Source organism: Conger conger, chromosome 11 (genome assembly GCF_963514075.1).
Source record: "Conger conger chromosome 11, fConCon1.1, whole genome shotgun sequence".
Lineage (NCBI taxonomy): Eukaryota > Metazoa > Chordata > Actinopteri > Anguilliformes > Congridae > Conger > Conger conger.
Window position 1 is genome coordinate 3,156,270 of NC_083770.1, and position 23,620 is coordinate 3,179,889.

At 44.7% G+C, this 23,620-nt stretch overlaps 1 protein-coding gene across 1 annotated transcript in view; it reads right to left on the minus strand.

The window, feature by feature from the left end:
- The window catches only part of spef2 (sperm flagellar 2), a 58,319-nt gene that overhangs the window by 1,045 nt on the left and 33,654 nt on the right, over positions 1 to 23,620 (minus strand). The window contains exons 20-37 of the mRNA XM_061260465.1: positions 23,418 to 23,519; positions 19,481 to 19,623; positions 17,130 to 17,257; positions 15,324 to 15,462; positions 14,385 to 14,522; positions 13,070 to 13,230; positions 12,311 to 12,391; positions 11,128 to 11,245; positions 10,153 to 10,285; positions 9,318 to 9,446; positions 8,741 to 8,879; positions 8,278 to 8,507; positions 6,735 to 6,841; positions 6,473 to 6,655; positions 4,967 to 5,059; positions 3,227 to 3,400; positions 2,014 to 2,199; positions 644 to 766 (exon numbers count right to left, since the gene is read on the minus strand). Coding sequence (XP_061116449.1) covers positions 644 to 766; positions 2,014 to 2,199; positions 3,227 to 3,400; positions 4,967 to 5,059; positions 6,473 to 6,655; positions 6,735 to 6,841; positions 8,278 to 8,507; positions 8,741 to 8,879; positions 9,318 to 9,446; positions 10,153 to 10,285; positions 11,128 to 11,245; positions 12,311 to 12,391; positions 13,070 to 13,230; positions 14,385 to 14,522; positions 15,324 to 15,462; positions 17,130 to 17,257; positions 19,481 to 19,623; positions 23,418 to 23,519 — 2,507 coding nt within the window. The remainder of the gene's footprint in view (positions 1 to 643; positions 767 to 2,013; positions 2,200 to 3,226; positions 3,401 to 4,966; positions 5,060 to 6,472; positions 6,656 to 6,734; positions 6,842 to 8,277; positions 8,508 to 8,740; positions 8,880 to 9,317; positions 9,447 to 10,152; positions 10,286 to 11,127; positions 11,246 to 12,310; positions 12,392 to 13,069; positions 13,231 to 14,384; positions 14,523 to 15,323; positions 15,463 to 17,129; positions 17,258 to 19,480; positions 19,624 to 23,417; positions 23,520 to 23,620) is intronic.

Here is a 23,620-nt window from a genome sequence, read left to right on the forward strand (position 1 = left end):
CTTGTGAGTGAACCCTACATTTTGGACTATTCCCACCAGGATCACAGCTTCTAAACTGAAGCGATTGTAACCACGGGTAGAATGCTGGCTGCATGACAGCTGCTCTCTGCCTCTGGGCCATGCCATGCCAACTCCAGGAGGTTCTACCACAGCACCTCTTGGATTGGTATATTTTTCAGTGTGTTGATAGACAGTTATGAGATATAAGATACCTGAAATCTCGAGGTTCATCTTCCATTTTGTTTTCCCAGTAGAGCCAATTAAAGTTTGCCAGGTGTCACAATGAAAAACACGTTGTGCCACGGAATGTGGTATTTAGAGGTCCATAACTTTGTATGTAATTATGTATGTACTTTGTATGTAGGTTTCTATAATTCTACATACAAAATTACATATAGATACACATTTTCACAGATTTATGGCTTTTCCTTGCTCAGTTATGGACCTCTAAATATCGCATGTCGTGCCACAGTGCATTTTTCATTGCGAATTTCACACTGCTTTCTTCACTTCAACTTCAGCACAATCCATCACCTCATGCTCTGACATGAAATTGATACATACAGTCGATGTCCTCAAAATGGACGGACAGGGAAAGTGTGCTCTTATGTGGGTGTAGACTTTATGGACCCTCTGAACTTACAGTCAGCTGGTACTGTGGGGCAGAGTCCATCAGCTCCTGGAGCAAAGGATGCTGGGACAGGACCCCAAAGGGGACTTTCTCCTCAGTGCTGAATCCCAGGTCCCTGAAGACCTTCCTGAAATCCTATTCACACCATGACGATCACAAATCAATGTTAATCATACCCAATGCTTTTCATTAGACTACACACCTCTAGGAACTAGATGTGGTTGTCATTTTCTTGAGATCTTGCTGCGATATCATTAGATATCAACCAGCATTTACTTACACTTACATGCATAGGTTCTTCCACAAGTTAAAGCATCACATCCATAACTAGTAAAATACACATGAATACAATCATCGATATATAGCATTTATAATCTAGGTCTTGAAATTTCAGCTTTATAGTTTCTCAGCTGCATGTTTATACTTAACCCAAAAATAACTGACAAGGTACATTTTTTGTACACCGTCATAGTCTGCATTACCTGACTTAGGTACCAAATAGGTGTGATTTGAATGTCACACATACTTTTCAACATTATCTACAAAGTACATACATTACATTACATTAATGGCATTTGGTAGATGCTCTTATCCAGAGCAACGTACAGTTGATTAGACTAAGCAGGAGACAATCCTCCCCTGGAGTTAAGGGCCTTGCTCAAGGGATCTTATTGTGGCTACACCGGGCGGGAATCGAACCACCGACCTTAACCACTACTCTATAGGCCACTCTACTGTATACAGTACATACTGTACATCAGAGTTAATGAACTTAAGTACAGATGCTACAATAGACCTTGAAAATAAATGTGACAAGAGTTTATAGTTTAGAGTTTACAAATAACATAAGGTAATGCAACAGGCCATTCAGCCCAGCAATGCTTGTCTTTTCCTACTCCTCTAAGTGTACCTACTGCCTAATTTGCCTAAAAGCTAAATCTAAATCTAACACCGTATCAAGCCTGGTCTTGAAAACCCCCCAGTGATTCTGCCTCCACTACATGTACTGGCAAGCTATTCCACACATTGATCATTCGCTGAAAATACTTCCTAATATCTGTACAGAATTTCTCCTTTGCCAATTTCTATTTGTGTCCTCTTGTTCTGCTAACCGAACTCAACCTGAAGATTCCCCTATAATTCACTTTGTTAATCCCGTTAATAATTTAAGCCTCAATGAAATCCCCCCTAAGCCTCCTTTCACTAAACTTAAAGAGATTAAGCATCCTAGTCTATCCTTGTAACTCTTATCTTTTATACATGGAATCAATCTGGTTGCCCTCCTCTGAACCTCTATGTCGTTCTTATAATGGCTGATAGTTTTGTATCGTAGGCTGTAGATGAGAAGTTCATAGCTGCTGTATATTCATGTGAATGCGTACCTCCTCATATTCCTCTTTGCTCTTCCAGTCTGGGTGAAAGCGGTTGTAGCTCGCTGACATGGTCCCCCCGTGACAGATCACCTTCAGGAGATTGGGAATGGACACCTCTCCCCCCTCCTCTGCTCCCAGAGTCTCCGGCTCCTCCGCCGTTTCAGTGGATGCACATTCCTCAATGTATGGCACTGACTACAGGACACGGCAACAGGTCAGCTAATGACCGTCTGTAATGAAGTCTGGATTGATGTATTTAGGTGAGGCCATTTAAAACAAATCATAAAATAAGCAGAAAACACACAGATCCCCACAGTTATAAGATTAGTAATAATAATCCATCCATCCATCCATTATCTGAACCTGCTTATCCTGATCAGGGTCGCAGGGGGGCTGGAGCCTATCCCAGCATACATTGAGCGAAAGGCAGGAATACACCCTGGACAGGTCACCAGTCCATCGCAGGGCACACACACCATTGACTCACACACTCATACCTACGGGCAATTTAGACTCTCCAATCAGCCTAACCTGCATGTCTTTGGACTGTGGGAGGAAACCAGAAACCGGAGTACCCGGAGGAAACCCACGCAGACAAGGGGAGTACATGCAAACTCCGTACAGAGAGGCCCCAGCCGATGGGGATTCGAACCCAGGACCTCCTTGCTGTGAGGCGGCAGGGCTACCCACTGCACCATCTGTGCTGCGTAATAATAATAATAATAATAATAATAATAATAATAATAATAATAATAATAATAATACAAATAATAACAACTATAACAGCCTGTTGCACCAGTATAGTGTAAGTTTGATTACAACTTACAGTGTAGTCGAAACTAAATTGTATGTTTTAACTAGTTAATAATACATTTATACTTACACTACATCTTAGCTAAGTTGACTTTAAATGATTGAACTGAATGAACTGAAACATTGTCACATCCAACAGCTTTTAAAATTGTTCAAATCAATGTGCAATTTCAATGGCTGTCTTAGGAATAACTTTACACCTAGTAGGGAGTAGGTGTACATTTTAAGTCGCATCTCAACCATACGTGAGAACTAAATCAGTTGGTGCTGATTTGGTAACCTTAAATTAGGTTATGGCGCAATTCCGAATTCCCGTCCTAATTATTCTAAATTTGAACTTAAGTTATACTGGTGCAGGCTGCAGATGTTTTATTTTGGTCTGCATTTCCACGGCACGCTGGAGGGTCACCTTCAGGAGCAGGGGGCTGCCGGGCCGGAAGCAGAGGGCCTGTCCAGTGACCACGCTGAGCGCGCGGGCGAAGCCCAGCGAGGGGTCAGGGTGCGCGGCGAAGTACAGCAGCATGTTCACGTAGTCCAGCCGGCCCGGCCGAGACCCGCCGTCCGCAAACAGAGTGAAGAAAAACTACACAGAGACGCCAGGCCTGGGTCAAATACGCTACTGTTTTGCATTCAAATACTTTTCTGTGCTCAATTGATCTTGCCTGGTGCAAATGAGCCAACCGAAAGGACCAGAAGGCAGGGTTTGCCCTTTTTTTTATTGAGAATATTTAATCATTTCAGTGTCTCAAAATGCACACTTGTGTACCTTTTCACTCCTGTTCTTATAAGCTTAACTCACAAGAGCACCAACCAGCGCATCTACTTACAGGCAGAATGCAAGAACATAGAATCTGCTCATTGGCGATGCACTTGTATTACGAGGACTAAAAAGACACGCATCCGACTAGAAGCAGCAACTGACATCTGAAGTGACATTTAGCTATGTCATACAAAAAAAAAAAATTTGTTGTATGCATTTTTGGTGAACATACAGTATTGTGCAAAAGTCTTTGGCACAAGTAAAAAAAATCATAAAGTAAAATTCAGTAAAGCTTTCAAAAATAATGAAATGAAAAGTTTCTAAAATATCAAAAAAATGTACTATAAAGAGCAGTGAACAGTTAAAAAACTAAATCAAGACAATATATCCTTCACTTTAAAAACTTCATCAATTATCTGAGGTACACTGCCCAGTTCTATAAGAAAATCAGCTGGTAGGTTGTTCCGAACAAGGGGAGGGTGAATGAAAGCTCAAATTAGCTATTTTCTACAGACACACTAATGCCAATAAAAATAATAAAAAGAAAATCTAAGACCCCGTTTATATATTCATGAAATCTTGGGTACTTAAGACTTATGCACATTACTGTATGTTGGTATCCTTTTTTATAAAGTAAAAAGGAAAAATGCTTAGCAGTATTAAGGTGAAAACTTAATATTCACAGCTGCATGTCTGCATTCATTGTGCTGCATTTTTAGTTAGATAGCTTACATTATGTTATATTTGATTAAATATTTAAAATTCCAGTAAAATCCAACTGACAGAAAATTCTTCTTTGCTGACAGCTCTCAAAACACAATGACTACTGGGAACGGAAAGTTGTACTTGAATTTGGGACACATGATCACATCCGTCACATCAACTTCTGTGTTTGATTTACGCACTAACTAGTCCACAAGTCTACAATTTGAGTCACGGCCATGGATTCCAATAAACCAGACAAGCTCAGTAAAGCATAGAAAAGGATTTGAAGCCAAGACAATGACATATTTGAGGTAAATATCTCTTTTTCATCGATGGCAAAATATGTGAAATAAATATTTATCAATCCATTATTACAATTAAAATGAGTTCATATTCATGACTATTTACAACATTTTTTACAGTAAATGTTACAACTCTCATCTCTAAAACAATATACTATATAATGCAATACTATACTATACTGTAAAAACTGTCAATGCCTCTTAAACTTTGAGATTGTTATGTCATATGCGATATGAACAGTTGTTGATTCACAAAATAAGGAATACATTCAACATAAATTCCTGATGTTATGGACTATTCGACAGTTTGGCTGTCCGTACATGTACAGTACACGTGGTGTATAGTCTGTGAGGCTGCTGATAGGAATGGTGGAGCACTCACCTTCCTCAGGTTGCTCAATCGGTCATAAGGCAGCGGTTCCGATGGGTCGTCTGGAATGGGAAGGTTCGTCTTCCGGGGAAACCACAGGTCCGTCTGGCCGCAAGACACAAAACTCTCAAGACTAAAGTTCAAGCCATGAATGGACTTTCCAGTGACACTAAAAGCTGTTTCCAGTCTTCTCAAGGGTAAAACATTCCATGCGACACCTGCATTAGCTCACATTTCCCATACCGTACGTGTTTGCTATGAGATGCGTGGCAATGCAATATGATATTGTTTTACTTGGCTTGTAGTCAATATGCATGTTGTATCGCTTTAAATATGACAAGCTTAAGATGATCTTAACCTTCTGACATCTAAGTGAAAAAAAAAGTATTAAAGTATTTGGACAGTGACACATTTTAGTTTTTTTGGCTCTGTGCTCCAGCACATTGAATTTGAAATAAAACAATGACTGTTAATTTACTTGCTTTAATTTTACATCCATATTGGCTGAACATTGTGGCTGTTTTTATACAGTCCCCCCAATTCTTTGGACAATTGGCTGCTCAAACGTTTCTTGGTGTGTCAAGTTTCATCATTAGTTCATGCATAAAAGGGCTAGACTAGTAAAAGTTCTAGAGTTGCATTTGGAGTCTATTGTCTCTCAACATGAGAACCAAATAAGTGTCCATGTCGGTAAAACAGGCCATCAATATGTTGAAAAATCTGAATAAATCAGACATTTCCAAAAAATGACATGTGTCAAAATCAACTGTTTGGTACATTGTTAAGAACCTGGTAGACCGCAGAAGACCAGTGTAGTGGATGGCAGAATAATCCATCATGATCATCATATTGAAGAAGAAAAATCCTTAAAATTGGGGGGACTACACTGATCAGCCACAACATTAAAACCACCGGCTTAAACCAGTTTTTTCATGACTAAAATGTTTTAAACTGTCTAAACTTTTCTATAAAGCGGCCTGTAGCGTAGTGGTTGAGGTAAATGACTGGGACAGGCAAGGTCGGTGGTTCGATCCCCGGTGTAATCACAATAAGATCCGCACAGCCGTTGGGCCCTTGAGCAAGGCCCTTAACCCTGCATTTCTCCAGTTGGAGGATTGTCTCCTGCTTAGTCTAATCAAATGTATGTCGCTCTGGATAAGAACGTCTGCCAAATGCCATTAATGTAATGTAATGTACAAACACCTAATATTTCACTATATGATATGCGTACTTATATAAGCAGATAATTATATGTGAATTGCACATTTATCTTAACGGATGCTCCAGGATTTGTAGAATTTTTCATATTTAAAAAAAAGAAAGCCAGCCATATTTCGAAAATGCATGGGCTCCATTCCTACGTAGGTTTCACCACATGTAGTACCATGCAATTCCAATGGAAGGAAGAAGGGTGAAACTGATGTACCCCTGAATATGTTTCTTGAGAATAAGACCAGAGACTTGTGAGCTGTACAGGGGAGAATTGCCGGGTCTTAGGAGGAGGACGTGGAGACAGACCTGTAAGTAGGGCTCTTCAGCGATAAAGCCTGTTTCTCCAGGGTCTGCAGCCCTGAAGCCAGCCAGGGCCTGCAGCAGCTGCTGCTGGGAGGGGATCGGCCAGGGCAGGGCTGCCCCCAACAGGAACTGCCGCCAGTCCAGGATCTCTGAGCCCCGGGCTGCCGCGGACACCAGCTCCAGGATCTTGGAGAAGAAAAGTACGTTGTGAAGAGCAACCAGGAGGCGAGTCATTCTCCACTAGAAGCTCTCTGCTGCACCTTACCTGGGCTTCAGACAGTTGCATCCAGGGCTCAGGTAAGGCATCGCTGCCGATGCTCATAGAGATGAGCTGCTGCAAGCTCTCTGCAAGCTTCTGACTGGATAGGACACCTGAGGGGATGGAGAATGGCAAATATTTTAGTTAACGATGCAAAATGTGGCCTAACTGTGGACCGATTTAGTTTGGTTGTTTTTTACAGTCTGAAATAGTGTAGACAAAATGAGAAGGAGTCACATCACAGACCTGATTTACGGAGTGATATTTTCAGTAGCTTCCTTTTATTCACCTTTCTTATGATCTCGTTATTCTGATGTTTTTGCAGAAGCACGTGATCACAATGCAAACTGTATGCATTTGACTGGTGTAACACTTTGATTGGATTAAAACGTGACTAAGCTTCCTAAGCATGTTTGCATGCTTTATTTTACCTAATGTCAGAGTGGACGGGAATGTAAAGTATTTTTACCGCAAGTGTTGCAACTTTTCCTTGAGTGCCAGGATGAGTGGGGAAACAGAGAAGGTCAAACTGGGGGGGGTCCCCTGGTTACCAGAGCATTATGGGATATGTTGTCACGGTTTCCCCGGCATACATGGGGAAATTCTGGGTTTTACTTCTCTAGACCGTGAGAGGGCGTGCAGGACACGTTCATCATGATAAAGTACCTGCCGGATGTGGAATGCACGTGTTATCATTGCCAATCACAGCCAGCTGCGTGGAGAGCTATTTAAGCCTCTTCCTGGCATGCAAACTAAAGAGGTAGTTGGAGGACTGAATTGCTTTTGGCCTTGAAAGGCATTCAGGAACCTCCTAAGAATGAATTACAAGCATAGGGACTGGTAGTTCTACTTTTCTTTGGTTGGGTGGTTCACTTGGACTTTCCTTATTTTTTGGTTTCTTTAGCCCTCTTCACTTTAGAGGAGCAAGAGGTGGAGTTTGCCTCTGGGGTTTTCTTCCATGTCTCCGGAAGAACCCTGAGATAGCCTTATCCAGACTCTTCTGCTGAGGAATCTCGTTTTATCCAAACCAATGCTATTTTCTGTTGCCGAAACGCCGGGGAGTTTTGGTTTGGTTTTGGTCATTTTTTCAAATGAGACTTGCCTGTTTCTTAGGGAATTCCGTTCTAGTCTGCAGACCCTGCTCAACCGATTTTGCGGTTTCAGTTGGTGTTTCACCAGGGAGTTTCTTTCCTGTTTTCTGTTTTTCCCCTCTCCTCTAGTGGCCCCACACATGAGGAGGGGTTCCTAAATTATATCAGTGGTGATCCAACTTATCGTGGGTAACTTTGTGATCCCATCCTGGCCGCTCTTGGTCTCCCACCCCTGCTCCCTTACATATATAGTGTAACAGTTAATCTCCTGTTCCTTTAGACCTACTAATAATATAGTAAACACAACTTGTATAAAACGTCTCACTTCTTTAAAACACTTTTGACGAGACTGTACATAAACCTCGACAGTCTATTCTGCTATTGTGTGACAGAATTACATTTTTGGGCTTTTGGGGAGCTGGTAAAGCTAAAGGAACTGGTGGGTTGGGGTAGCTGACCTTCTGGGGCGACCTTGAGGAACTGGGCGTATAAAGCCTCCAGCTGAATGACGGTGAGGCTGCTGCCCACCAGCACCTCCACTGCAGGCGGGCGGGGAGCGGGCTCTGGCACGGGCACCACGCGGACGTCCCCGTTGAGGAAGAACTCTGTGCCGCGCAGAACCAGCTCGTTCTCCAGCTTAGCGGCGAGCTCGATGTGATGTCTCGCCACCTGTGCCAGCTGGTCGATGCTGTGGGGCATTTCAGAGGAGTCGGGCTAACGAGGCTGTTCTTCAGAAAGCCTTGAAACATTCTCCTGCCTTTATTCCCTAAATACCCAGCTGCAGGTTCATCCAATTATGTACCATCATTTAACCGTCTCTACAACCTTCACGTTCGATTACTGTCCCCCTATACATAACAGTATCAGAATTGGTTACCACATATTCTACACGTCTCCTGCTTCCTCTGGTTGTTCCTTTACCTGGTCATCTCCGCCAGGAAGCGTGCCCCCAGCCACTCCTCCATGTCCGCAGTGGCCTGGGCAGCCCGGTGCTGCAGGCTCTGCACCACAGACAGAGCTTGCACCTTGATCAGCTCCAAACGCAGCGTCACAGCGCCGTCTGGTGTGAAGACAGGTCGCGAGAAAGACAGAACATAAGTTCCTTTTTTGGGGATCTGTTTTCCAAAAATGATTACGACATTAACTATAATCTCCTTTTTGATTGTCCTACAGTTTTCCTGGAGATGATTAATAATTATTTATCTCTACAGATGCTTCTTCACAATATGGTTGCTTAAGAGAAAGCAGGTTACTTTTATTTAACACCAGAATAGAGAAAAGTAGAAAGTAACACTACAGATATGTACAAAATGTGGAGATATGTAGTGGAACCCAGATCAGCCACAACACAAAGTAAATAGCAGAAATGATTGTGCTCTTAGTACTACTAGGAAAAAAGAGAAAAAAAAAAATATATATATATATATATATATATAATAATAATAATAATAATAATAATAATAATAATAATAAACTACAGGAACAGCTCTGGCTCTACCTTCGTGCTGGAGCGCTGCGCTGTACTCCTGCTTGATCCTGGCCCTGACCGCCTTCCTCTGGAGCTCCGCTGCGTCCTCTTCCACAGGGGGGGGCGGGGGAGTGGGCTCTGGGGCTGGGGATGAGCCGCCTGAGGGGACAGAAAACCGCTGCTTTGCCTTATGTGCACCAGCGCAACACACTGCTTTGTCTTATGTGTACCAGTGCAACATGCTGCTTTGTCTTATGTGTACCAGTGCAACATGCTGCTTTGTCTTATGTGTACCAGTGCAACATGCTGCTTTGCCTTATGTGCACCAGTGCAACATGCTGCTTTGCCTTATGTGTACCAGCACAACACTTAGCTTTCATTCCTCAAGTGACTCATTGTATAAACAACCAATAAAAGGCCTTTTCTAGTTAAGCAGATGCTGATGAATCATGACGGTATCTGAAGTATGTGAAAAGAACATTAAGAAGTTCACTAGGTATTTCAAGGTACGATTCAGTTAAATATATTTTAGTAACTCTTGCACCTAATATCTGCAGACATGACAGGGCATCAAAATGAACAAATGAAAATTGTTTTGGATTCAAATAATTTACTGAGCTCATCTGCTGTTTTGGAAATATCCTCTTCAATATCCTACACAATGAAATATCCTCTTCAATATCCTACACAATGAAATATCCTCTTCAATATCGTACACAATGAAATATCCTCAAAAATGGCTCGACTGCACCAGGTGAGATCAATTTGAGCACAGAAAACTATTAGAATCCAAAAGAAATGTTGGTTTGGTGAGAGACTGGCATGAGCATTGTGTGGCTGTGCAATGTCAGAGGAAGGCGCTCACTCTTCTTCTTGGCAGCTTTCTTCTTGGCGGAGCTGGCTCTGGCCGAGGCCATGGACATTCTGGGTGCGCGCGCCCTTTGCCTCAACTGCTCCTCATTCTCCTCCGCCTCCCGCTGCTGCTCTTCTGCTGACACCTGGGAAGCAGGAGGGAGGGAGGAAGAGAGGGAGGGAGGGAAGGGGGAGCAGGAGAGAAGGAGGAGCAGGGGAGAGGGAGGGAGGGGGGAGCAGGAGAAACAAGGAGGCAAGCACACAGAATTACTCACATACTATACATGCAGGTATGTGTACAGTTCCAAGTGCTAGAAGTGACCACATAGATTGTAGATTAATCAGTTGGGAGGGTTGCCGTTTGATTCCACCCTGGGTGTGTCAAAGTGTCCCTGAGCAAGACGCCTAACCCCCAAATGCTCCTGACGAGCTGGTGGTGCCTTGCCTGGCAGCCAATCACCGTTGGTGTGTGAGTGTGTGTGTGAATGGTTGAATGAGAAACATGAATTGTACAGCGCTTTGGATAAAGGCGCTATATAAATTTGAACCATTTACCAAACCAAATAGTAAAATAAATATACATAAGTGATAATGACAATATACAGTACATGGCGATTAGAGAGAACTAATGTGAATAAACGCTAATGTGCCTACAGGCATGGTGAATAAACGCTAATGTGCCTACAGGCATGGTGAATAAACGCTAATGTGGGTACAGGCATGGTGAATAAACGCTAATGTGAGTACAGGCATGGTGAATAAACGCTACTGTGCATACAGGCATGGTGAATAAATGCTAATGTGGGTACAGGCATGGTGAATAAACGCTAATGTGGGTACAGGCATGGTGAATAAACGCTACTGTGCATACAGGCATGGTGAATAAATGCTAATGTGCATACAGGCATGGTGAATAAACGCTACTGTGCGTACAGGCATGGTGAATAAACGCAATAATGCAATAGTGCCTCGTGCTCGCCACACCCACCACGTTCCTGACGGCGGTCATGGCCATCTGCCAGACGTCGCACAGCAGCCTCTCGTGGGCGGGGCCGCTGCCGGACATGGCCTCGGAGGCCAGGGGCCCCCTGGGGATCAGGGGGAGGCTGAAACACAGGAGAAACTTGTGGCATGAAGACGGCACCGCACTGGACACACTGAAGAGGAGATGGTCTACGGAGAGTCTATGGACAGTTAGATAGCTAGATGTGACGTGCAAGGTGCGTTGAGTTGTCCTGTGTAGCCTAGCTTTCTTATTTTTGCCTTTAATGTTAAAAAGTTAAAAGGTCCTTGACATTGTCCCAGACAGACTCGATGATGTTGAGATCAGGGCTCTGTGGGGGCCATACCATCACTTCCAGGACTCCTTGTTCTTCTTTATGCTGAAGAGAGTTCTTAGTGACATTGGCTGTATGTTTGGGGTCATTGTCCTGCTGCAGAATAAACTTTTTCTGACCAAATCCACAACTCCATTTGCAGAAATGCAGCCCCAAACTTGCATGGAACCTCCACCATGCTTCACTGTTGCCTGCAGACACTCATTCTGGTACCACTTTCCAGCCCTTCGGCGAACAAACTGCCTTCTGCTACAGCCAAATATTTCACATTTTGACTCAGCAGTCCAGAGAACCTGCTGCAGTTCCTGAGTTTTCATGCATAGTTGAGTCGCTCGGCCTTGTTTCCTTGTCGGAGGTCTTCTGACATTAAACTGTCTTCCACAACCTCACATTGGAAGCAGAGTTTGGCTGTTCCTCACCCAGTTTTAACCCTCCTACACAGCTGTTTCTGTTTCAGTTAATGATTGTGTTTCAACCAACATATTACATTCACGATCATTAGCTCCTGTTTGGTATAATTGGTTAATCACACACCTGACTGTACACCTGACAAAATCCCTGCCTTTGTGGAAGTGTACCTAGAAGAATTGATGCTGGTTTGAAGGCAAAGAGTGGTCACACCAAATATTGATTTGATTTAGATTTCTCTTCTGTTAACTCACTTTGCATTTTGTTAATTGATGTTAATTGATTGTGTGATTTTTGAAAGCATTCTTACTTTTGCACAGTATTGTATGTCTGTGGGAATAATTATGCATTGACTGTGAAGTCAGTTTTCCTCTCTTGAGGACAATAAATCTATCTATTACTCTGGAGACAGCACGTCAGGCTCACATTCTAGTCTTCTTGTCTTCTCCACTGTCTTCCATTTTCTCAGGGCTGCTGGTCTTCTCAGAGTGGGCGGAGCCTGGGGGACTTAAAAAAGGCAGTTTCAGAGATCAGTCAAGAGAATGTTGTTCAGACAAAATGTCAAAATGGGGAAGAAATGTGATCGAAGTGACTTGACACCGTGGAATGATTGTTGGTGTCAGACAGAGTGTTGAGTTTGAGTATCTCAGAATCAGCTGATCTCCTGGGATTTTCATGCACAACAGTCTCTAGAGTTTGCAAAGAATGGTGTGGAAAACTAAGAACATCCAGTGAGCAGCAGTTCTGTGCACAAAAAGGCCTTGTAAGTGAGAGAGGTCAGTGGAGAAAGGCCAGACTGGTCAAAGCTGACAGGAAGGTGGCAGTAACACAAATTACCACGCATTACAACAGTGGTATGCAGAAGAGCATCTCTGAACACACAACACGTCAAACCTCTTAAGTGGCTACAGCAGCAGAAGACCAATAAGTCTAATACCCAATAAAGTTCTCACTGAGTGTATATTTGGTTACTAAATGTAGTTACCTGAAGGCTTTCATACACACACACATATTTAAAATGTTTTTGATTAATACCAAATTTCCACCTCAGACACACTTTGAAAGAATAAACGGCACCAGCCTTCGCACATGTGAAGGCCAACATGTATTGTGCGGAGAATAGTTTGGGCAATGACCAGTTTGGGCAGAAAGAGGGTTCTAGTGGCTGGTAGTTCTTCCTCTTGCCTGGTTTTCTTTTCAGGCTGGTTTCCCTCCTCTTCGTTGATGATGTCCAGCAGAGGAATGCGCACAAACTCGGCCTTCGGCAGTGGAAGGCTCTTCCCAGACATCGCTTTATAATAATCCCGCAGGACGTACAAGGAGTCCTGGAACCTGTCCACTTCCACCTGGAGCATACGTCTCAGACAGTGTTACACAGGTTATACAGACTGGGCCATTTCAGTGGATGAAGGTTATACAGACTGGGCCATTTCAGTGGATGAAGATAATCTAATCTAATAGGCAGCGTAGAACCAAAAACTGAGACATTTTGGAGAGGTGTACGAATCAAATGTTATTTGTATAGCGAAGAAGAGTATGACAAAGGACATGTTACTGGGTCCAACATTTTTGTTTATGCGTCTACGGCAGGGGTGTCAAACTCCAGTCCTGGAGGGCCGTCTGCTGGTTTTTCAGCACGAGAGATACATTTCAAAGTCTTTCATCGTCCACACACCTTGTTCTCAAGACCTTAATTGGCTGCTGATTGAAAGGAAAGCACAAACGCCTGTAGACACTGCGGCCCTCCAGGACTGGAGTTTGACACCCCTGGTCTACGCTAATACTTTGGATTGATCGTATGGGGAACACTACTATCGTGTAGGCTGAAATAGTAAATGGACCAAATCTCTTAAAACGGTAATGAGATCAGGTACGTTGATCCTACACTATCACTATATTTGTATATTCATTTTATCCTCTTTACATGAGCTTTCTTTTGTATGTATGCTATACAGTAGTGTCTGCACATTAGCAATGTGTATCCATGTAGGTCTGTGTTCTTTGTCAAATAAACAATGTGCACATAGGAGTTATATTTATTGGAATGTGTTCTGAGGGCAGCATTAGATGTAATTGGGTCGATCAGACGCCCAATCAAGAATCATTTCCCCCTTTTCTTAGAGATGAAAGGTAATGGACAAAATCACAGGAAAAATTTAAACTGCCTTTCCCCAAACCCCCTGAACTGTGAGCAACGCAAAGAGAAAAGGAAAGAACTGTTAAGCCAGGAACCCAGGTCTTCAAAGACCATCACGCTAACCACCAGACTAAACATGCTGGATGCTAACACTAGCATAGAGACTCTTGTGCGAGCATGTTGAATACTGACTCTGCCAAATGCCAATAATGACTCCACCTCTTTGTTTTTCTGATTGGGCGTCTGATGGAACCAGTCACATCTAATGCTGCCCTCAGTTACACATTCCAGTAAATAGAACTCCTGTGTGCAAACAATGTTGATGAAAGAAAAAAGCCGTGGCTGCAAGGCCAGTGTTGGCACCTGCATGAGCGAGCAGAAGTGGTTGATGAGCACCGCGCTGTGGTCGCCCAGCCAGCCGTCGGCCAGGACCCCAGCCCGCTCCCGCTCCGCCTCCTCCCTGCGGCTGTCCGTGACGTCCCAGAGCCCCTCCCGCAGGTCCTGTGCCCGCGGCCCGGGAGGGGAGGGAGGGAGGACAGGGGGAGAGAGCGGCCGGGGGACGTTAAATTCTGACAAAATCAAGTGCTTACAGCGGACTCTTTACAGCAGGTTGCCTTGGTAACATTGTGTGAACTTCCATTATATAACGTATAAAGCATTAAAGAATACCTGTGAGTGTGTGTGTGTGTGCGTGCGTGTGTGAGTGTGTGTGTGTGTGTGTGTGAGCGTATGTGTGTGTGCGTGTATGTGTGTGTGAGTGTGAATGTGTTTGTGCGTGTGCGCGTGTATGTGTGTGTGTGTGTGTGGTTGCGTGCGTGCGTGCATGCATGTGTGAGTGTGTGTGTGTGTGTGAGTGAGTGTGTGAGTGTGTGTGTGTGTGAGTGTGTGTGAGTGTGTGTGTGTGTGTGTGTGTGTGTGTGAGTGTGTGTGTGAGTGTGTGAGTGTGTGTGAGTGTGTGTGTGTGTGTGAGTGTGTGTGAGTGTGAGTGTGTGTGTGTGTGTGTGAGTGTGTGAGCGAGTGTGTGTGAGTGTGTGTGTGTGTGAGTGTGAGTGTGTGAGCGAGTGTGTGTGAGTGTGTGTGTGTGTGTGTGTGAGTGTGTGTGTGTGTGAGTGTGTGTGTGAGTGTGTGAGTGTGTGTGTGAGTGTGAGTGTGTGTGTGTGAGTGTGTGCGAGTGTGTGTGTGTGTGAGTGTGTGAGTGTGTGTGAGTGTGTGTGTGTGTGTGTGTGTGAGTGTGTGTGTGAGTGTGTGTGTGAGTGTGAGTGTGTGAGTGTGTGTGTGTGTGTGTGTGTACGTCTCCCTCACATCCAGGCGCTGGTGCAGCTCTGCCTTGGTCTGCTCGTCCTCCCTCATGTCCTCTGGCAGGGAATTGTAGTCCTGCTGCCATCGGGACACAGCCTCCTGCTTGTCGTCAGGTCTCTTCAGGTACTGCTTAAAGTCCTCCCTGTGAACACCACAAAGGTCGCCAGGTTGTCCCTGCCTTCTTCTAACTCAAACTTCCATTTACAGGAGAGCAATGAGTCGTACTGTACACTTGTCTCCCGGACTGGGATCTGGGATGAGTGTAAAAAGCTGTGTCTGATGCCACGCATGTGATGGAGGATGATGAGCTTTCTGGCTTGATGTTAAGCAGGTTGGTAGCTGCTGATTGGTGCAACAATTATATTAAAATTAGCATTAGCCTTTTATTACAACTGTATTTTAACCAGAAGATCAATATTGTATTTACAACATTATAATTAGTCTTTGTGAAATGACTTTTTCGTGTTGAAGTAATCATTTACAGCAAGTTATTTTGACTTGGTTTTCAAACAACACAAAAAACTTGTGAGAAAGCTTTTGCAAGCAATGAGTTTGGAATGTGGAACAAGCAATGTCTTTAAATCATTTCAAAAACAGTACAAGACCAACAATTTCTATAACAGTGCCATTGTGCAGAATCTGTGTAATTACATACACGATCATATAAGGTAAACATGTGAGATAACAATATATTATAAGTGAACTACATATAAGTCCACAACACTATTTTAACCTCCTAAGACCCGCACTCTTTTTTGGTATGCATTTTTTATTTCTCTTTGCAATTTGGGCTTATTGGGACCTGATAAGTATAAAAACTAAGCATCATCTTTTGACATGATGTAGTTTTTGAGAAAAATGATGTCCACATATGTGGACTCTCGGTCTTAAGCATTAAGTATTATGGTTGTACAGCCCAAAATGTGGAGTCCACGCATGTGTACGCCAGGTCTTAGGAGGTTAATATATAGTCCCCTCCAAAAGCATTGGAACAGCAAGGCCAATTCCTTTGTTTTTGCAATACACTGAATATATCTGGGGTCCGATTCTTACTACTGATGAGTGGTTTGCATCTTGTGGTATAGCCTCTATATTGTTGCCCTCTAAGTCTTCTTCAAACAGTTGATTGAGACACCGTCTCACACTGTTTCTGTCATCAACTGCTATTGTTTTCTTTGGTCGACCTGTTCGATGTCTGTTGCTCAGTACACCAGCGGTTTCTTTCTTTTTCAGGACATTCCAAATTGTTGTACAAGCTATCCCCAATGTTTGTGCAATGGCTCTGATCGATTTCCACTCTTTTCTAAGCTTCAAAATGGCTTGCTTTTCTCCCAATGTTCTCATGTTGGTTTTTCTTTTCTAACACAAATGCAGTCTTCACAGGCTAAAACCAAGAGTAGACATTCAGAACTATTTATTGTCTAACCAATCAATCTAACAGGACACATCTGGGCAACAAGAAACACCTGTCAGTCACATGTACCAATACATTTTCTCACCTAAAAATTGGGTGGACTGATTCAAAAGGTGATAGGTTTAAAGTTAAACAAATCTAGATAAAAGTACCACAAAGTAAAAGCTGAAATTCGGATCTGTCATCTCATGTACATCTTCTGGCCTCAAACCCAATTGTCTTCAGGGTATAGGAAAAACAAGGAATTGACCTTGCTGTTCCAATAATACTTTTGCAGGGGACTGTACTTTGATCAAAAGGACACACATCTAATGATGATAATGTTTCTGTCTTTGTAGATAAAAGGCGTAACCTGACGCTGCACGTGTAATGGAGTCGGGCAAAGCCGATCTCACCTGATGTTATACAGGTGACTGATGATCAGGTTGCGTTCATTGCGAAGGTTCTGCATCACGGTCTTGACATTGGACACGTAGGAGCTGCATGCATTCTCCCAGTATGGAAGAAGGTATTCTGAGATCTCCTGAACAAGCACATGCACGCTCCCTTTAATGTGATGAGTAGACGTTTCATACACACAGAAATTATAGAAGATTTTATTAGAAAATATAATTTTTTCTGAACACATTAAATTGATCCATAACCAGCCCATCGGGAGAATGCAGGCATCCATGGCCCTCCTCCAGAACACCAGCCTGCTTCTTTTCAGCTAACCTCACTGAGTGGAATCAGAGGAGGACCTTTCATCTGGCGTCCGAGGCGCCCGATAGGCCAGAGAGGGTCACTAGAGAGCGGTAAAACATGGTGCTTCATCAACTGACCCTCAACACCCTGGACCCTATAGTGCTATCAGCCAGTTTCCACTGCCATGGTGCGGATTCCATCCGAGAGGATCATCCTGACCCAAATGGGCGGCCCAGCAGCTTGTGACTAGAAGTTTCCGTAAAAATGAGGTGGTTAGTAAATGAAGTGAGGTGGTTAGTAAATGAAGTGAGGTGGTTAGTAAATGAAGTGAGGTGGTTAGTAAATGAAGTGAGGTGGTTAGTAAATGAAGTGAGGCGCTGCCTGGTGGTTATTCACGGTGCATGGCTGTTAGCTCTAGGCATTTGCTTGGGATTTATGTGGAACAATATGTATCAGTGTAGAGAAAATGATGTGAACAGGCTCCTCTCTCCTTGTCAAATCATTAATGGCTTATTACTTTCATGGACTCCTTTCTGTTTGGAGGAGTGTCACCTCATCAGCTCCCTTCCCCAGCAGAGTAATACACTCTCTGAGCACTTTATTAGGTAGGCTTGTACACAAGCATGTTAGTGCAAATATTTAATCAGCCAATTATGTGGCAGCGACTAAATGTATAAAAGCATGCAGGTTTGTGGTCAAGAAGTTCAGCTGTTTTTCAGACCAAATGTCAGAATGGGGAAGAAATCTGATCTAAGTGACTTTGACCATGGAATGATTGTTAGCGCCAGGCAGGGTGGTTTGAATGCTAGGTTAAAAATGAGTCTGTGCAAAAGGGCCAAGTGACAGACACTATAAAAAAAATGTTGTCCCCTGTTGCACAAATTTAGTGGAATGAGGATTCAAATTGATACTCAGGGGTGCAATCATGTTGCTTGCATTCTTCTATAAAAATGCCATGTTCTTCAATAGTGTTTCACTTCCCTGTTCTCCTGTCCCACCTGCTGCAGTGGCCTGCCTCTGTCACTTCCAGCACCTCCATACACTACGACTCCAATGAAGCATGCACTCTTCAAAAAAGAGTCCATCCATTTCCATGCATTAATTCCCTCAGCATCCGATGGCTGATGGCGATGGCTGGAGTGGGGCTGTGCCATATAATCGTTTACAATTTAAGCAATATTAGTGGTTCTGTGCCATTTTGAACTCTTACACCTAACTCTGCCAGCCCAAGATGCAAACAGAGATATGCAAAGTGTTGGCTTGTGGACTGCTTATTGTAGGTGGGCAAGCTGTAAAGGCATTCACGGTAATATATGTAATGACTGGAAAAATAAATAACCATTTTCCTGCGTTTATTACTGATATATAGTCTTTACAATGTGTTAGATACAATTTTCTACTTTCAGTAGTTTGAAGAAAATTGTAAATGAAAGCTGATTGGATTTTTTGCATGTCCATCTTTTTTATTTTATTTCAGTCACGCAACAAAAATTCTACCACAGCACAAAGAAGCACATAGCTAAAGATGAATATTTCCATGCCAAACAAGGCCTGAGTAAAGTTGAAACTTAATCATAAATACAATGGCAGCTACACAATACTTGTCACAAAACTGAACAATCGCCCTATCATGTCATATTATGGAAGCTAGTGGTGCCCTAACTTATCTTTCCCTGCGACGTTAGAGCACTGGACTCTTTCTCTTGCACTTGATTTACTAAGACATTCAGCATTATGCAAAGCTAATAGCACCACCAATGATTGGTGCAAAACAATTACCACAACCAATCATGGTGGTCTTATTATTGGTTTTGCGCGTGCTAAAAAAAATTGCACATGCAAGTAAATCAGGCCCTTGATGTAATGTTGGAGGTTTATGTATTACCACAATCGGCCGTGTAACTCACATCATCTCTGCTCATTGCCTTAAATCTCATGCATGTACTTACACAAGTTGCTCAGGAAAAGACCATCAGCCAAACTGCATGTAATGTATGACATTTATAGTGCTGTATTGTGTGTGGGACAGAGGAGGCCCATTGAGGCCCATTGGAGATTGTACCTTGGGCAGGGGCTCCTCCACATACACCCAGCCCTCAGAGCCAGGGCTGGGGCCCAGAGCCTCTGCCGTGGTCCTGGGCTCGCCCTGCGGAGCTTCAGAGGCAGAAGACACCGACGCTTTGCTGGAACGACCCTGGGAGCCAGCTGGAATCCGGATGACTCATTTCATGCATACTAATAAACTGCTGTATTCTGCTTACACTTCCTGAGTTCTACAGATGACTACCAGTTCTACAGTTACAGCTACAGTACACTGCAAAAACCAAAACAATCTGAACAAGTAGTTCCAGTCTTGCTAAATCAGGCAAAACGATTGCCAATATGGTGGTAGTTTTATGTAAAAAATTATGTAAATTGTAACTGTAACTTAAAGCAAGCTAACATTATCTACTTGAGAAAAAGAAGATTTTAAGTAGCATTACAGAACTAAAACACCTAAGTGTTTTTTGCAGTGTAGCATGATATTTACGATTGTAAAATTATATGACACATTTGTTTGATAAAACACACATTCCTCTAACTTAATGTAATTCTCTAGAAAGAAGGCCTTAAGATGGTGGTTTCACTGAGACGATACCGTGATGATCCCTACCAGAGTGTGGCGTCCCTACCAGAGCAGAGTGTGATGATCCCTACCAGAGTGTGGTGATCCCTACCAGAGCAGAGTGTGATGATCCCTACCAGAGTGTGGTGATCCCTACCAGAGCAGAGTGTGGTGATGCCTACCAGAGTGTGGTGATCCCTACCAGAGCAGAGTGTGATGATCCCTACCAGAGTGTGGTGATCCCTACCAGACCAGAGTGTGGCGTCCCTACCAGTGTGATGATCCCTACCAGAGTGTGGTGATCCCTACCAGAGTGTGGTGATCCCTACCAGAGTGTGATGATCCCTACCAGAGCAGAGTGTGGCGATCCCTACCAGAGCAGAGTGTGATGATCCCTACCAGAGCAGAGTGTGATGATCCCTATCAGAGTGTGATGATCCCTACCAGAGTGTGATGATCCCTACCAGAGTGTGGTGATGCCTACCAGAGTGTGGTGATCCCTACCAGAGTGTGGCGTCCCTACCAGTGTGGTGATCCCTACCAGAGTGTGGTGATCCCTACCAGAGTGTGATGATCCCTACCAGAGCAGAGTGTGATGATCCCTACCAGAGTGTGGTGATCCCTACCAGAGCAGAGTGTGATGATCCCTACCAGAGTGTGATGATCCCTACCAGAGCAGAGTGTGGCGATCCCTACCAGAGTGTGATGATCCCTACCAGAGTGTGGTGATCCCTACCAGAGTGTGGTGATCCCTACCAGAGCAGAGTGTGATGATCCCTACCAGAGTGTGGTGATCCCTACCAGAGCAGAGTGTGATGATCCCTACCAGAGCAGAGTGTGATGATCCCTACCAGAGCAGAGTGTGGTGATCCCTACCAGAGCAGAGTGTGGTGATCCCTACCAGAGTGTGGTGATCCCTACCAGAGCAGAGTGTGGTGATCCCTACCAGAGCAGAGTGTGGTGATCCCTACCAGAGTGTGGTGATGCCTACCAGAGTGTGGTGATCCCAACCAGAGTGTGGCGTCCCTACCAGAGTGTGGTGATCCCTACCAGAGTGTGATGATCCCTACCAGAGTGTGATGATCCCTACCAGAGCAGAGTGTGGTGATCCCTACCAGAGCAGAGTGTGGTGATCCCTACCAGAGTGTGGTGATCCCTACCAGAGCAGAGTGTGATGATCCCTACCAGAGTGTGGTGATCCCTACCAGAGTGTGGTGATCCCTACCAGAGCAGAGTGTGGTGATCCCTACCAGAGTGTGGTGATCCCTACCAGAGCAGAGTGTGATGATCCCTACCAGAGTGTGGTGATCCCTACCAGAGTGTGATGATCCCTACCAGAGCAGAGTGTGGTGATCCCTACCAGAGTGTGGTGATCCCTACCAGAGTGTGATGATCCCTACCAGAGCAGAGTGTGGTGATCCCTACCAGAGTGTGGTGATCCCTACCAGAGTGTGATGATCCCTACCAGAGCAGAGTGTGGTGATCCCTACCAGAGTGTGGTGATCCCTACCAGAGTGTGATGATCCCTACCAGAGTGTGGTGATCCCTACCAGAGTGTGGTGATCCCTACCAGAGTGTAATAATCCCTACCAGAGTGTGATGATCCCTACCAGAGCAGAGTGTGGTGATCCCTACCAGAGCAGAGTGTGGTGATCCCTACCAGAGCAGAGTGTGGTGATCCCTACCAGAGTGTGGTGATCCCTACCAGAGTGTAATAATCCCTACCAGAGTGTGGCGATCCCTACCAGAGTGTAATAATCCCTACCAGAGTGTAATAATCCCTACCAGAGTGTGATAATCCCTACCAGAGTGTGGTGATCCCTACGAGAGCGTGATGATCCCTACCAGAGTGTGATGATCCCTACCAGAGTGTGATGATCCCTACCACAGCAGAGTGTGGTGATCCCTACCAGAGTGTGATGATCCCTACCAGAGTGTGGTGATCCCTACCAGAGCAGAGTGTGGTGATCCCTACCAGAGCAGAGTGTGGTGATCCCTACCCGAGTGCGGTGATCCCTACCAGTGTGATGATCCCTACTAGAGTGTGGCGATCCCTACCAGAGTGTGATGATCCCTACCAGAGTGTGATGATCCCTACCAGAGTGTGATGATCCCTACCAGAGTGTGATGATCCCTACCAGAGTGTGGTGATCCCTACCAGAGCAGAGTGTGGTGATCCCTACCAGAGCAGAGTGTGATGATCCCTACCAGACCAGAGTGTGGCGTCCCTACCAGTGTGATGATCCCTACCAGAGCAGAGTGTGGTGATCCCTACCCGAGTGTGATGATCCCTACCAGATTGTGGCGTCCCTACCAGATCGTGATGATCCCTACCAGAGTGTGATAATCCCTACCAGAGCAGAGTGTGATGATCCCTACTAGAGTGTGGCGATCCCTACCAGAGCAGAGTGTGATGATCCCTACCAGAGTGTGATAATCCCTACCAGAGCGTGGTGATCCCTACCAGAGTGTGATGATCCCTACCAGAGCAGAGTGTGGTGATCCCTACCAGAGTTTGGCGTCCCTACCAGAGTGTGATGATCCCTACCAGAGCAGAGTGTGATGATCCCTACTAGAGTGTGGTGATCCGGACCAGAGTGTGATGATCCCTACCAGAACAGAGTGTGGTGATCCCTACCAGAGTGTGGTGTCCCTAACAGAGTGTGATAATCCCTACCAGAGCGTGGCAATCCATACCAGAGTGTGGTGATCCCTACCAGAGTGTGATGAACCCTACCAGAGTGTGATGATCCCTACCAGAGCAGAGTGTGATGATCCCTACCAGAGTGTGATGATCCCTACCAGAGCAGAGTGTGATGATCCCTACCAGAGCAGAGTGTGATGATCCCTACCAGAGCAGAGTGTGGTGATCCCTACCAGAGCAGAGTGTGATGATCCCTACCAGAGTGTGATGATCCCTACCAGAGCAGAGTGTGGTGATCCCTACTAGAGTGTGGTGATCCGGGCCAGAGTGTGATGATCCCTACCAGAACAGAGTGTGATGATCCCTACCAGAGCAGAGTGTGGTGATCCCTACCAGAGCAGAGTGTGGTGATCCCTACCAGAGTGTGATGATCCCTACCAGAGCAGAGTGTGGTGATCCCTACCAGAGTTTGGCGTCCCTACCAGAGTGTGATGATCCCTACCAGAGCAGAGTGTGGTGATCCCTACTAGAGTGTGGTGATCCGGACCAGAGTGTGATGATCCCAACCAGAACAGAGTGTGGTGATCCCTACCAGAGTGTGATGATCCCTACCAGAGTGTGGTGATCCCTACCAGAGTGTGGTGATCCCTACCAGAGCGTGATGATCCCTACCAGAGCGTGATGATCCCTACGAGAGCGTGGCGTGCCTACCAGAGCGTGATGATCCCTACGAGAGCGCGGCGTGCCTACCAGAGCGTGGTGATCCGGACTTCTTCCGTCGGCTTCGCCCCTCCGGCGTTTCTGGCTTCTTCCCTTTTCCGTCTTTTCCTGAGCTCATGCGGCTCCGTGACCCTGACAAACAACCAAACAGCATCTTTCTGCCAACCTCCAGAAATGTACTTCCTGCCAACCTCCAGAAATGTAAGTGTGCAGAGGTGTAAAATCCAGGTTCA